The 13877-nt window shown below is 45.0% G+C and overlaps 3 protein-coding genes and 2 pseudogenes across 6 annotated transcripts; 2 read left to right on the top strand and 3 right to left on the bottom strand.

Annotated features, from left to right (window-relative positions):
* Window positions 1-244: 244 nt before the first annotated feature.
* LOC133918405 (uncharacterized) lies at window positions 245-6873 on the top strand. Of its 4 annotated transcripts, none has more exons than XR_009909757.1 (14): window positions 245-422; window positions 512-610; window positions 771-855; window positions 952-1021; window positions 1398-1458; window positions 1716-1769; window positions 1969-2122; window positions 2274-2370; window positions 2724-2833; window positions 3293-3399; window positions 5695-5805; window positions 5889-5997; window positions 6430-6587; window positions 6717-6873. XR_009909757.1 is itself a non-coding variant. In XM_062362276.1 (13 exons), the coding sequence occupies exons 1-13, from the start codon at window positions 336-338 to the stop codon at window positions 6444-6446; spliced, it is 1161 nt and encodes a 386-aa protein (XP_062218260.1). In that variant the 5' UTR covers window positions 245-335; the 3' UTR covers window positions 6447-6873. The 4 variants fall into 4 exon arrangements, 1 of the variants encoding a protein (XP_062218260.1); XR_009909756.1 differs by having other exon boundaries at window positions 6686-6873; XM_062362276.1 differs by having other exon boundaries at window positions 6430-6873.
* On the bottom strand, window positions 6616-7962 carry LOC133918426 (reticulon-like protein B9). The gene is made up of 5 exons (XM_062362308.1): window positions 7829-7962; window positions 7542-7722; window positions 7287-7428; window positions 6942-7011; window positions 6616-6782 (listed from the first exon to the last, which is right to left on the bottom strand). The coding sequence occupies exons 1-5, from the start codon at window positions 7923-7925 to the stop codon at window positions 6616-6618; spliced, it is 657 nt and encodes a 218-aa protein (XP_062218292.1). The 5' UTR covers window positions 7926-7962.
* A 101-nt stretch (window positions 7963-8063) lies between these two features.
* On the top strand, window positions 8064-9039 carry LOC133918420 (non-specific lipid-transfer protein 2-like). Its single transcript, XM_062362296.1, has one exon. It carries the CDS (start codon window positions 8540-8542, stop codon window positions 8849-8851), a length of 312 nt encoding a protein of 103 aa, XP_062218280.1. The 5' UTR covers window positions 8064-8539; the 3' UTR covers window positions 8852-9039.
* A 1139-nt stretch (window positions 9040-10178) lies between these two features.
* Window positions 10179-12209, bottom strand: LOC133884726 (PR5-like receptor kinase; annotated as a pseudogene).
* On the bottom strand, window positions 12207-13420 carry LOC133884721 (acidic endochitinase-like; annotated as a pseudogene).
* Between the last annotated feature and the right edge of the window lie 457 nt (window positions 13421-13877).

Raw genomic sequence — 13877 nt, 5'->3', positions numbered from 1 at the left:
TGCCCGTGCCGATCTGGCCGTACCGTACCGGCCCGCCGTGCCGAGGCGTCAGCCTAAACACGACCCGGCTAATCATACAGTGCCAACCCGACCCACCTACCATCGGACCGTACTGTGTTTAGATCGTGCCTATAATACCATATCTCAGATCGATCCAATAGACACGATCCAGTTAACCATCTTTAATCAGAGTAATACTGAGACCACGGTTAGGTTCTACGGGTTCAACTCAATCACAGTGCCGTGGGCCTGTGGAGGAGGGGAACAGGACAAATTCTCCCGTAGCAGCTCGCGAGTCGCAACCGCGTCCACCGGGCGAACAACACCGGATCGTGATGGAGAGCTGGGTCCGCGCGGTGGTGGAGGCCATCCATTCCTCTCGCTCCCAGGCCGTCATCTACCTCGCCGGCGGCGCCTCGCAGGTACCACCTCCCCGCGCACTGTAATTTTGCGTCAAATCGGCTGATGCCAACTCTACGGCCCCCGACTAAACGAGGAACACTCGCCACAGGCGCTCGGCTGGCTGCTGTCCGTGCCCGGCGCGTCCGGCACCGTCCTCGAGGTCGTCGTGCCCTACTCCAGGGCCTCCATGGCGCAGCTCCTCGGCAAGGTAAGCGCACCGGCACCCGAGATCCTCGGCGCCTACGCGCGTCCACTTGTGAATTCACACTTGATTTAGTTCATGTTGTGAACACACACTAAATACTCATACTATTTCGTTAGATGGCACATATCTGTGTTCCTCGCACTGATCATGCTCTGATGTTCAGATGCCCTTGCAATTCACCAGCAAGCAGGCCGCAGAGGACATGGCACTGGCCGCGTACAACCGTGCCCTCAAGCTTTCTGGACCAGGTGAATCATAGTGCCGGATCATTCCTCACCATATATGCAGTTTGCACCTAATATCATCTATCCTTGCTATAAGTAATTGAGTGGGTATATGCGTAGGTCTTCAAGTGTTGGGCGTTGGCTTTACTGGGTCACTGGCTAGCTCACGTCCAAAACATGGTGATCACAGGTATATGCCTTCCTCACTAACTCGACCCTTAAACCTCGACTAATAATAAGAGGGAGAGGGAAATTATCATAACTAAATTCGGGAGCCTTTTCAGTTATCTCTTGAGTGTTCCTACTTCCACTTCTCACAATGTTATACCCCAAAGCTTATCAGATTAAGTGGGTACAATAACAAGTGTGGTCATAGTCATACTAGAATGTTGACTTAGCATGTGAATTGTGATACAATCTTAGGAGACCGAGTACATGAAGTATGGCACAAAACTCATCGTTTGAGGAGGCAGGGGATCTTTTCTTTTTTTACTATAATTTATAAGTTTGTTAATCCTCTTTCTTGGTTATGTGCTATATAATATTTGGTTCACATTTTCAAATAGGTTCTATGTGTCAACGCGGACACACAGTTGCCTCAGGACATCACATGTTACTTTGTCAAAGGTAATATTCCTTATAATATGTCAAAGGTAATATTCCTTATAATACTACTATTCCTTTTTTTACTCTTAACAAAGAAATTACTTACAAGAGAGGGTGCCAAAATGTTCAGTAGTCAATTGCATAATTTTGCGGCTCCTCACTTGGTTATTTTCACAAACTTTTCAGCAGTTGCAACAATAGCAATAAACTTAGCAACTTTATGCCATTATTATTTATTAAACCATGTTGTCTCTTGCTAACATAGTCTTTGCACCCAGGGTTTTCGGAGCAGAGAGGAAGAAGACACAGTTTCGAGCTATTTTTTGCTAAAGGTTTGTTAGATCTCACTAGATGCAACACGCTTATATGTTCTCACTGGCAATATCGATCCCAAGTTGGACATCGTAAATTGATAATCAATTAATACAAGCAACCAATCCTGATCATATGATATTTTTAGGATTGGCCAAGTTTTATGATAATTGACATTCCCCCAGTTAACTCTCATTTTAAGAGTACACTGTATTGTAGGCAATAGCAGATACCTGCAGAGTATCTGCAACCATTCAGTCAGACATTCAAGAACCTGAAATTCCAGAAGAAAGCATTGAACAATTCGATGAAGATCAAGAACTCCAGCAAGTTATTAATGGGCAAGTTTGCATGAAAGTCTATCACTTTGCTGGTATAATTAGCACCCAGCGTTGCTATGTTTTTCATGCTAGAATTCTTCCATTTTTCATCCTTGAATCATAGTGTTCTTTGTCATTGTGGATGCTATGTTTTTCTGCAACCCTTTCGTTTTCATTCTTGAATCATACTGTTCTTCAATGTAGATCCGGTGGAAAAGAATTTCAACAGAAAAATAATTCTACCTGGTTCATTCAATCCCTTGCATGATGGCCACCTTAGGCTGTTGGAAGTTGCATCAAGGTGAGATTTTCTCCAGGTGAATCTCTGAATAGATAATGTATTTCTACTCTTGGGTTTTGTCATGCTGAAGACTAGCAAGGAGAAAATAAAAATTAAAAATGGCAAAGAAGTAGTGCAGTGGAAAACTGGAAATGATTTGTCACAGAAAGGTACTGGTCAAAGAGAGGGTTTGCTATATGTTGACAATTGGCATTTGGCAGAACAACACTATTTCCCTATAGCTGTCTTTGTAGCCAAAATTTTAAAATTTAGACCTACCACTTTTTTGCTATAGCTGTCACAGAAACTTTTTTGCTTGTTCTACCTTCAAAAGAGTAAATTGCCTGATATTTTCACGAAACCGCTTATTGTAGCATGTGTGATGATGGGATTCCATTCTTTGAGATATCAGCAATTAATGCCGACAAACCTCCACTATCTATTGCAGAAATTAAGAAACGGGTTGAGCAATTTAGAAACGCAGGTATGACCCAGTGCCATGTATTCTGGTCCATTATGTGCCATGACCTCCATTTTGCTATACTCCTAGCACTCTGATTGGATTGTCATGCCAATCTTGTAAATGCGGTTCAGTTTGTAGTTACAGATAACTAGGGAGTTTTGTTTTACTATTCATTCATGCGGTCATGCATCTTGGTGATACATGGATAAAAATGATTTTGTGGGAGCTCTTTACAGAAGTGTCCAGTCATGTTTTTCCTCAGTTTGTATTTATATGACCATTGTATGAAAGTGGTTGACAAATTGGGAAACCCATCTTTGCTTTTACTGAAAGTCTGTTCAATTTATCACCAGTTATCATTTATGCTTTTGAGGGATTAGCTGCTTTTTATGGGCTTAACATGGTAGGGCAATAATGTATCTATCTGGTGAGGAAAACTCATCCAGTTGTTCAATGACTATGTTATTCTTTCTGCTACAGGGAAGAATGTGATCATATCTAACCAACCGTACTTCTACAAGAAAGCGGAACTTTTCCCAGGCAGTGCTTTTATAATTGGTGCAGACACTGCAGCTAGGCTTGTTAATGTAAGAAGTTTAACCCAAGATTAAATTACCTACCAGTTAGTTTTTTTGCTTCTTGAGAGCATATTTTAGTTTTTGGTGCCAATGGTTTTATTTTCATTAGATAATAATTAATAATGCAATCCAATGTAAGGGTCTTTTTTTTCATCTTCTGGTTTCTTATCAGCATGCATTGTACTTACTTTTGAGTATAAATTGCGGTATTGCCTTCACTGACGAGTTATATGAAAGAAATATTAGATCATGTGATTCCATTTTCAAGTGAAAAGGATCAATTCATTGTTTACGGTATTAATATGTTAACTTAAGTCCAGCCTACATTTTTTTTAATGTGCTTTTCTAGAAATTTACACCCTACCAAACATGTGAGGAAACTGGCATATAGAATGCCAAAAGGAAGGCTTTTTTATGTAAACCAATTCTTTTTGCTGGACATTTTACTGTTATGCAACTTTTAGTTTAGATGTAGCAAGTGAAACTTCATGTGCATCACTTTTTTTTCTCGAACGTGCAGGAAAGCTGCTTGTCATTTCATTAATAGGAGAGGAAAAAGACCGAAGTACAACACACAAAAACATACACACAAAGAGACGAACAACACCCTAAAAACAGGGACGAAAAAACACACACAGAGGAACACAAAGAAAAGGCTCAAAAAGGAACCAAAAGAACACACCCAACGGAACCTAAGAACCAGCCAATAGAGCTTGAAGATCCTTTGCACCAGCAGCGCACCAAAGCAGCCCTTGCACAGCCACAACTTGCTTCACCAAATCAACAGCCGGGGATACCCCATTGAATACACAATCATTTCGACGTTTCCAAATTTCCCAAGCCACAAGAATGGTGAGGGAATTAAGACCCTTCCTGTGTTGCTTATCGACCTGCTTCAACGCGAAGCACCACCAGCTGGAAAACGAAGACCAGCCTGGTTGAGGAGTAATGACTGGCAAACTGACCTGAGAAAGAATTCTGAACCAAACTTGCCTGGAGAACACACAAGAGACTAGAAGGTGTTGTATAGTCTCATCATCTTGATCACAAAGAGGACAAGAAACAGGATGGGGAAGGCCACGTTTGGCCAATCCATCCGCAGTCCAACAACGATTGAGAATCGCAAGCCAAAGGAAGACTTTGCAGCACAGCGGTGCCCAAGACCTCCAAATACACTTCCAGAGAGCGAACCTTATAGATCCCACGAAGAAGGCATTATAAGCCGACTTATTAGAGTAAATTCCTGAACTAGAAAGCCTCCAAACATGCTGATCTTGCACCCCTTGTTGCAGAATAAAACCATCAAGTGAGTCCCAAACTTGGAGATACATTGCAATAGCATGGACCGAGAGAAAACCTTTGATATCCGATACCCAAGTGAGGCTGATCAAAGCCTCGGCCATAGTCCTTTGTTTAACAATTTTGCGTGGTATTAAAGCAAAGAGGTGTGGAGCAATCTCACCAAGGGACCGACCATTAAGCCAACGATCTAGCCAAAAGCAAGTGTTAGAGCCATCTCCAATTAAGGTTACCATGGCAACAGAAAATAAGGCTCTAGAGTTTGGATGAACTTGAACCTGTAGTCCAGCCCAAGATCTAGAGGGATCCGTTTTCTGAAGCCAAAGCCATCTCATGCGAAGAGCCCAACCAAGAGTCGAAAGGTCCTGAATGCCAAGGCCACCATACGAGGCCGACAAACTCGTTTCCAAGAGACTAAATAATTTCCACCATTAGCATGTTCTTGACCCTTCCAAAGAAAACCTCGTCGCAACTTATCAATTGCCTTAAGAACCCATTTAGGCAAGTCCATAGCAATCATCTGATAAATAGGAGTAGCCGACAAAACCGTGCGAACCATAGTTAAGCGTCCAGCACGGTTCATCAAAGAAGCTTTCCAGCTTGGAAGATGGTCAGCCACTTTATCAACAAGAGGATGAAGCTCAGCTTTAGACAACTTTCAGACTGACAGGGGAAGACCTAAGTAAGGACAAAGGGAACTCTTTAACCTGACAAGGGAAGAAATCCTGAACAGTAGCCAGCTCCAAATCCTTGCAATGAATAGGAGTTACAAAACATTTGAGAAGGTTAGTCTTAAGACCCGAGGCATCCCCAAAAATCTGAAGAATTCCCTTGATTAACTCCAAGTCCTCAGCGACCGGATGTGCAGCACTTTTAGAAACAAAAACGTTATCTAGCATATATTTGGCTAGTTACTATATTTTAAGTTCAACTACTAGATTCTCGAAGTAAGTTTGACAATTTGATATTTTGTTGTCCATACTGAATGAAGTTTACTCATTGCAGCCTAAGTATTATGGAGGAGATTACAATAGAATGCTGGAGATACTTCTCGAATGTAAAAGCACAGGTACCACTTTTCTTGTTGGTGGCCGAAAGATTGAAGGAGTTTTCATGGTATGCATTCACCTTGATGTTTTCTTTTACGCGCATTTGAAAAAAGATATCATCTGATTCTGTATACACTACTTGCTTTGAAGGTCCTCGAAGATTTAGACATTCCAGGAGAGCTGAGAGACATGTTTATCTCCATACCAGAGGAAACGTTTCGCATGGATATTTCATCTACTGAAATAAGAAAAAGCCAAGGTCTCTGATGTATCAAACGCATGGTCATATTCTACAGCAGATTCTTTATAAATATAGAAGGTTCAAATTCTTGGGCAGATCTTTGCAAATAACACATGCAATGTCTGATGCCCTGCTTTCTGATCCTGTAAATAATAACTCTTGTGTGTATGTTAGTAAAACACATAGCACTAGCATTTTACATGTCAGAAGACAATAAATGTCATATTAATCTTCCGCTTTTTTCTTAGACAATCAGGCAATCTTAGATATTTGTCAATATTGGATGCTCATTTATGTGCCACACTTATATAAACCCCATGGTGTCAGAATTAAAAGAGAAAACACCACTGAATTCTTTGTAATGACATGCTTTTTTGAGATTACAGCATTAGAGTTCATTTCGTATTGATTGCTTAGTTGATGAAAATATGCTTGTATCCATGCTGATAGGTACATTTGGATGCTAGCAGTCGGGTCTGAATTCTCAAGGCTCAATTGGAGTTACTTCTTCTCTTATCTGGGAGCATCCTTTTGCCAATTATAATAAGCCCATTTTCCTTGAAATCTAATCAGATGACAAGTCATTCCCTTTCAAGGGAATTATTGATGTATGCTGACATCTTCATGGACTATATTTTATTTAACTTTTGACTTTACAGGGCCTTTTGGTATTTTGTTGAGCAAATTGGAATCGATCTTCTTGTAGAACTTCTTGATGTCTTCGCTACCCTTCGCAGCTAGATGGTCCACCTCTGTCTCATATCTTTGGTACAATGCTGGCAAAGTGTGGGCGCACAAAAATCCTGTGGAAGTAAGAAATGTAGACTTGTTAAATGTATTAGTGACAGTTGGTTTAGATGATTTTATCAGAGTGAATTGATAATGTTCCTCGTATCATTTCTGCCCTTTTTCTTTTGTGTGTGTTTATCATGTTAAAAATTACTGTTTTCTGGTATACTCACCAAGATATAGTAGAGTTGTGAAGCTGTAAGAACTTCCAATCTCTGACAATATTAGCAGAGACCCTACCACCTTAATATTAGAAACAGCATAGTGTTAGTCCAAGATTTAAGTATTGAGCATCGACCCCAAAAATAATGGCCTGAGGATTATTGGATAAGCATTGCAATTCAGCAATACGAGATGTCTAAGTTGGTCAATTTTAGCCCTCAAAATATTTTGCTTAGAATTCCAAAAATCACTCAGGTTGGATTGTTGCATTATTATATTTCTATATCTAGGCACTGGAATTGTCACATGATTTTTCTTTTCTTATAAAGGTAGCAAAATAACTGATTAATATGTACCAAGAGAAATTTCTTCAGATCCTTGCCGCATGCAATGTCATAAAGATGAGCCACAATGTATGCCAATTTGTAATGGATGGTCCTTGCTGTTTCTCGGAAGGCATGTTCAGAGATGATGACTTCTGGGATTCTTGGTGGGGCTCTGCAATGCAAAACTGGTTAGTTGAGTTTTGCTTCCTCTGCCTTGTCATATTTGAAACTTCTATAAGCAAAGCACTCTGCGATGTTCTCTCCAGAAAAAAAAGGAAGTCATACATGTTCAAGAGCAGCGCAGCGTTCGACCAAATGAAGATCACGAGCATGGCAAAGATGACAACCTGGCAAAGGAGCGGGATTATGTTGTATTCAGCCACATCGAACATGTACCACATCAATGAGGCACCGGCAAGGACACCTGCAGATAAGTTCCTGTCCTTCCAGAGCAGAATGTCCTCAACTGCAAGGCGCCAAATTGAATCCATGGCCACATCAACTCCGAGAGGAACCGTGGCAATACAAATGATGCGGGCTATTTGTCCAGAAAGAAAAGAAGAGCAGCATACCTTTCCCCCCACCAGGAAGCTTATGAATCGACCTGTGCCTATGAAATGGACCGCCCACTCGTCCATCGCCATGATCGCTTGCAAAATGAGGACGCATGGCTTTATGAATTTGCGACGGTCAAAGCTGTTATTTTGGTTTGTCTGATCGGTCTGTTACAGAACCACGCCTTTATAAGCACTCGAAATGCTCGTATAATTATCTCAGGGAGCCTACGTTCAGAAGAAAAGGATAGCGTGATCTGTAGGGTTTGAACCATCTGGGGGAATTAACGAATGCGCGGCAAGTGTTGATTCAACCAGATGCTTGCCACGAGACGGGGAACACGAAGCAAGTTTAGCTGTTTGACCCTTGGTTTCTGTTGGAACCTTGCCAGATTTATCTTGTCGATCGATATCCAAAGGTTGCATGACCATATATACTTCAATCTACGATCCGTTCGATTCGTCAGTACACGATGACTACATTACCTTTGCCCAATAATCTGCTGAGTGGTGACATCAAAAGGACCTAAAACGTGCTTCACCTAACGAACACTGGCGTCGGTCGCTCACGCTTACACCGTGGCTCATCTGCTGTAATGTAAGTATGTAACACGGCTCCTACAAAAGCTGCACGCCGACTACAGCCACTGGACACCGCAGCACACCTAGGCCTAGCTCGTACGTCCGTGGTCTCCCAGTCCAGCGAGAACCCGTCGGATCGCCGCGGGAATGAGGCCGCCGCCTCCGTTCTTCCTCCTTGCGGCGCTCGCCTCGGCTGCGGTGCTGACTTGCCTCCTCGCCAGCCCGGCCGCGGCCGACTTCTCGGCGCTCGCGCCGTGCGACGTGATGCAGCTGAGCCCGTGCGCGAGCGCGTTCGCGGGGAAGGCGTCGCCGACGGCGGCCTGCTGCGGCAAGCTCAAGTCCCACGGGCCCAACTGCCTGTGCCGGTACAAGGACGACGCCAACCTGAAGCGCCTCGTCGACACCAGGCACAAGAGGAAGGTGTTCACCGCGTGCAAGGTGCCCGTCCCGAGCTGCTAGCTCTGTCACGCTTACCTGCCAGAGTCTTGAATAAATCGAGATATACGAAGAGCCAGTTCGAAGTTAGGATTCGAGATCGAGTGAAGGTATCTTGCTACATTTGTTTACTTGTTAACTATTTCGTACTCTTACACAATGTGGACGAAGCATTAGGAACTGTTGTCAGTAATGTTCGATGTGAAATAAAGCACGACTACTTTGTAACACCAAATTCGTCGACATGTTTCTTTGTTCCTTTTCGAAACCATCGACACGTGATTAAGGGAGTCATGAACTCAAGGAAAACGAATCCTCGAGGTGCCTAGGATGATTATGCTGGAAGCCTGGAACACGCCATTGGTCCGATATTAGATTTAGAATTAAATCATGTTGACGGAAATAATCCATTCCCAGAGACACGTTCAGATGACTGAACACTTGGTGTGTCTTAGCATGGTATTTGCAACATTTCGCTAAAAGAATCTCCACCGTGCCTCGACAAATAAAACGAGGCGGTTTGCTATGGCCTTGCGCCTGTCTGTGCACGCTCACCGTCTCACGTTTACACGCAAGTGACGGAACGGCCGCACCTCACCTACTACATATGTACACTACCCGCCCGGCGCCTGCAATGACCGCACACAAGACGCGCATCCCACGCCGCTAGATTCGTGGCCTCCTAGTCCAATGTTACGGGGTAATTTTTCGAGTTGCATCCGAAAAAGTGGGTAATCGAATTTATACTGCAGAGAAAAAAAATTGCTCTACTGCCTGCCCAACAAAAACGTTGCGGCAAAGCCAGCTCTGTTCCTTCTTCCTCGGCTCGGCGGTGATGGCGCGGGGACGCGATGCGGCGGGCGTGGCAGTGCGGTGCGCCAGCCGCGGTCGCCGGGAAGGGCGACGCCGAAGCCCGCCTGTTGCGCCAAGCTCGTCATCACTGCTCAATAATATAACAGTCTGTTCAACAAACACTAGACTCTGCTCGCTGTGAAGAACCTCTTAATTTTTATCGTTGTGCTACTCCACAGCATTTACAGTAATAAACTCAGTAGAGTACGCAGCAATCTTTCGGCATGTCTCGGTAGCTAGCTAGCTAGTTGCTGCAAGTGGAAGTCTACCTCGCGCCACCTCCACCCGATCTCTGAACCAGCGCGCTGCCTTCCATTGCGGTAGCAAGTTGTTCAGAAAAAATCCCATGCAGGCATGTGAACGACCGCGCTCCGCCGTTCACGCGACGGCGAACCAAAAGCGGCAACACTTCCCGGGACGATCCCAGAGCACGGATGTGCCATTCTCCGCCTCAGTACACTCAACACGCACTCTCAACTCTCTACAAATACCAACGCTCTCATCCGCTCCCAAAGCAGTTCAGTCTTGCTCGCCACAGCACGTAGAAGCAAGTAGCACCGCACGCGACGAACAATGAAGCTTCATGCGGTGCAGCTGCTCTTTCTTGTACTTGTGTTCGCCTCTCCCTGCACGATGATGGTGTGCCGGGCGTCCAGGACTGCGCCGCCGAAGTGCGACCCGCATCTGGGGCGCGGTGCCGTCCGCCGCGTGCTGCGCCAAGCTCAGGGAGCAGAAGCCGTGCCTGTGCAAGTACAGTAAGAACCTCAATCTGGGAAGATACATCAGCTCCCAGGACGGCAAGAAGATTGCAGCCGCTTGTCGTGTCCGAGGCCTTAGGTGCTAGGTTTTGTGCGTCGTGTGCACGAACTCCATGCAACGGTCCTGCCATGCGTAGCTTCCTCTCGACTCTCTCGACTTCTGTCCGGGCCAGTGCATTGCTTTTGATTAGTTGCCAGTGTTGTGTGGTTGTCTCTGCAGTTGCTGTCTTACAGTGGCATAATCTGAAGTTGTTCTGCGTCTTCTTGCTTATGCTGAACCTTATGTTCTCTTAACGAGTCCAGAAGGTCTTGTCGACAGTATAAAGGTATTGAGGATGAAATGTTCAGATTAGAGTTCGTCTTCTTGCTTATGCTGAACCTTTTATTCTCTTAACGAGTTTAAAAGATCTTGTCAATGGTATCAAGGTATTGAGGATGAAATGTTCAGATCAGATCATACAAATAGTTACTCAAACAGAGTTATGAGGCAATGTATGATTGGAGGATTGGGTAACTGAAAGCAATTCAATTCTGTTGGTAGCACCACTTGAGATTTTTTAGAAAAAAAAATGTACAAATTAAATCCACAAGCATATTTATCTTAAGGCATAGAAACACTACCTCTCATGATACGAACAATGTTTACAACCCTATTTTTTATCCCTCAGGAGATCCTTACCGGCAATTTTAAGTCTATGCTGTTACTTTCCAACATCTCAACAACTCTGCTCATTGAAGGCCGATTCGTTTGCGCTGTTTGTATGCACCACAATCCAACTATAATCATCTTCTTTACAAGATCTCTTGCCTCACTGCTTATGTCAGAAATACTGTTGCAGAACTGATCCAAGTGTTCATATAGCCACTGAGCAAAATACTTGCTGGTAGTATCGGTACCAACACTGATGTTCCTTTTTGCCCCAACCATCTCAAGAACCATAACGCCATAGCTGTAGACATCAGATTCACTGCTGAATGCTCCAAATTTCCCGGACTTCAGGTGCCTCATAGACATCTCTTCCCCTCGCATTGCAAGTGGATCTTTTGATCTCCTTGCTAAGGCATAAGTTTGCTACACTCACATCAGATATCTTGGGACATAACTCCTGATCAGCAGGATGTTGCGGGGCTTGACATTCAGATGCACAATGTTAGCATTGCCCTCTCCATGGAGATACTCTAGCTCCCGCGCGACGCTGATTGCAATGTCAAACAATTTCTCCCAGTATAGCCATAGGGAATAATTCTCTTCTACAGTGTCATCGTTGCTGAAAGCATAGCTTTCAAGCGAACCATTCGGCATATACTCGTAGATAAGCGCTCTTGTCGGGCCGGGCAAGCAAAAACCTAGCAGAGGAACAACATTGACATGAAAAATTCTGCCGATGCTCGCAACCTCGCTCATGAACTCCTTGTCACCATCTTTGCGGTTCTTCAACACTTTCACCGCTACCTGACGGCCATCTCCGAGGAACCTCTGTAAACAGTCGCACAGCTACCATGGCCCAGCTCGTGAGCGAAAGTTTTGGTCATTCTCTCAACTTCTGAGTAAGTGTATCTTTTCAGATGCTGATGTCTTTGTTTTGGTTGAGATAGTTCTGTCTTTGGAAGGGTCGTCGATTCCTCTTCAGGAGGCGGCAAGCCTCGATACTTCTTATGGCAGAGGAAGCAAGTAGAAATGAGCAGGAACAGCAGTAGTATGCCAGCGACAGCAATTCCTACTATTATATCTGCACAGATAACAGGGAATTAAGAAGGCGTGGAAATGAAGTGTCAAGGAAATCAGTGTCTTGCAATTGCTTGAGTTAGGCTGCATATCTACTGCCACTCTATGGTAGCATAGTAAAATTGCAGTTGGCTGGATAATACAACATAGCCTGTGGGAAAGAAAATGACCGGAATGGACAAAGAGTGACCACTTACAGATTCTCTTTTTCGAGGGTGTGCCGACACCTGAAATTTGTCAAGTAAACGATCTTAGGTAGTTGAAAGATGAACATTTATATTCGAAATTGGTGACGTTATTATCAGCAGATCGTATAATGCAATTAGGATGAGTACCTTGATTCTTCCGGTTTTGCAAGATGCCCTGCAGCTTTTCGCTAAATCTAGAGTCCTTGTCGTAGGAGCGGCTCCACAGCATATGATGCCGCCGTAATTGGCCGCAACTTCCTCCACCGGCAGCACCTGCGACGTGAGCGTATCCGCGTCCACGAACCCGCTGCCCGCAGCGTCCAGCGACGCCGGCAGCCCCAAGAACACGGTCGCGGACGGCAGGCCCTCCGTCCACTGCTGCCACGCGCTCTGCAGCGCGCCGACGTCCCCGGGCGCGTACTGGCACGGCGGATTGTTGTAGAACTGCACCCACACGCGGTCGAACAGTCCCGCGCTGAGCGCCGCGGTGAGCATGTACGTCCTGCCCCCGTGTCGCCCTTGTACAGCGACGTCAGGTTCCTGGCGAGGTCGTCGTAGTACTGGGACGGGGCCTCTATGTCGAAGTCGATGCCATGGAGCACCGCGTCGCCGAGTGGGCGGGGCGCGCCGGCGCCGCCGAGGAAGTTGTCCCAGAGGTACACGGCCACGCCCAGCGCGTCCGATGGCAAGGACAGGTTGTAGCAGCCGAGCTCGCCGCCGCCGATGCTGAGGAGCACCTTGACGCCGGCGGACTGGCAGGACGCGATGTCAGCGGCGAGAGGCGCGCAGGATGCCAACGGGGCGTAGCAGTGGCCGGCCAGGTTGAGGACCGGGGCACGGTCGCCGCTGGACGTGGAGAGGAAGGCGAGGTTGTCGTAGGTGTAGAGGCCGGTGCTGCATGTGTCCTTGAGCGTGCCCTCGCTGGCGCTCTGGCCCAGTACACGGCGATATTGACTGCGTCGGAGGCAGCCTCGTGGAGGACGGACGCTGCTAAGAGCTGCGGAGAAGTAGAGCTTGCGAGACATCGTGGAATTGAAGGTGGCACACGGCTTGCACAGCAATGTGGCATATGCGCTTATATTGTTAGGCTGATGGACTGTTTGTTTGGCTTGTGTTTTTAACTTTTACGAAAAACTATATTTTTAGTTTTCTGAAAAGCTATTTTTAGAAATAATTTGTTGGCTTCTACAATAAATTTTTAGATTTTTAACATATAGCTTCTAAAAAAATGTCTCTCAGTGAGTTTTTAATTTTAGTTCATTTTTTTAGAAGTAGATTTCTAATTTCTATAAAAACCACTTTTTCAGAACCTATTTGTTTTGGCTTCTAACTTTTGATAACAGCAGAAGCAGAATCAGAAATAGAAAATAAACAGATCTGAGCTCTGTAGTAGTCAGGAGACAAGCGAACATATGGAAGGTGCTGGGTTGTCTTGAGCTCAAGCGCGCGATAATTTTTATGAATAATTTCTTATGTGGCATTTAAAATGTCCCTAATATGCCACGGAAAACACATTTATCCTGTCA

This window comes from Phragmites australis, chromosome 1 (genome assembly GCF_958298935.1).
Source record: "Phragmites australis chromosome 1, lpPhrAust1.1, whole genome shotgun sequence".
In the NCBI taxonomy this organism is placed as follows: domain Eukaryota; kingdom Viridiplantae; phylum Streptophyta; class Magnoliopsida; order Poales; family Poaceae; genus Phragmites; species Phragmites australis.
This window is presented reverse-complemented; position numbering and strand designations above follow the sequence as displayed.

Coding starts and splice junctions, on each gene's coding strand:
- LOC133918420 (XM_062362296.1), top strand. CDS start 8,540: ATGAGGCCGCCGCCTCCGTTCTTCCTCCTTGCGGCGCTCGCCTCGGCT.
- LOC133918405 (XM_062362276.1), top strand. CDS start 336: ATGGAGAGCTGGGTCCGCGCGGTGGTGGAGGCCATCCATTCCTCTCGC. Junction 1,022..1,397: donor CCAAAACATGGTGATCACAG/GTATATGCCTTC, acceptor ATTTTCAAATAG/GTTCTATGTGTCAACGCGGA. Junction 5,806..5,888: donor AGATTGAAGGAGTTTTCATG/GTATGCATTCAC, acceptor CTTGCTTTGAAG/GTCCTCGAAGATTTAGACAT.
- LOC133918426 (XM_062362308.1), bottom strand. CDS start 7,925: ATGCGTCCTCATTTTGCAAGCGATCATGGCGATGGACGAGTGGGCGGT. Junction 7,429..7,541: donor GCTGCGCTGCTCTTGAACAT/GTATGACTTCCT, acceptor TTTGCATTGCAG/AGCCCCACCAAGAATCCCAG. Junction 7,012..7,286: donor ATCTGAAGAAATTTCTCTTG/GTACATATTAAT, acceptor TCTAATATTAAG/GTGGTAGGGTCTCTGCTAAT.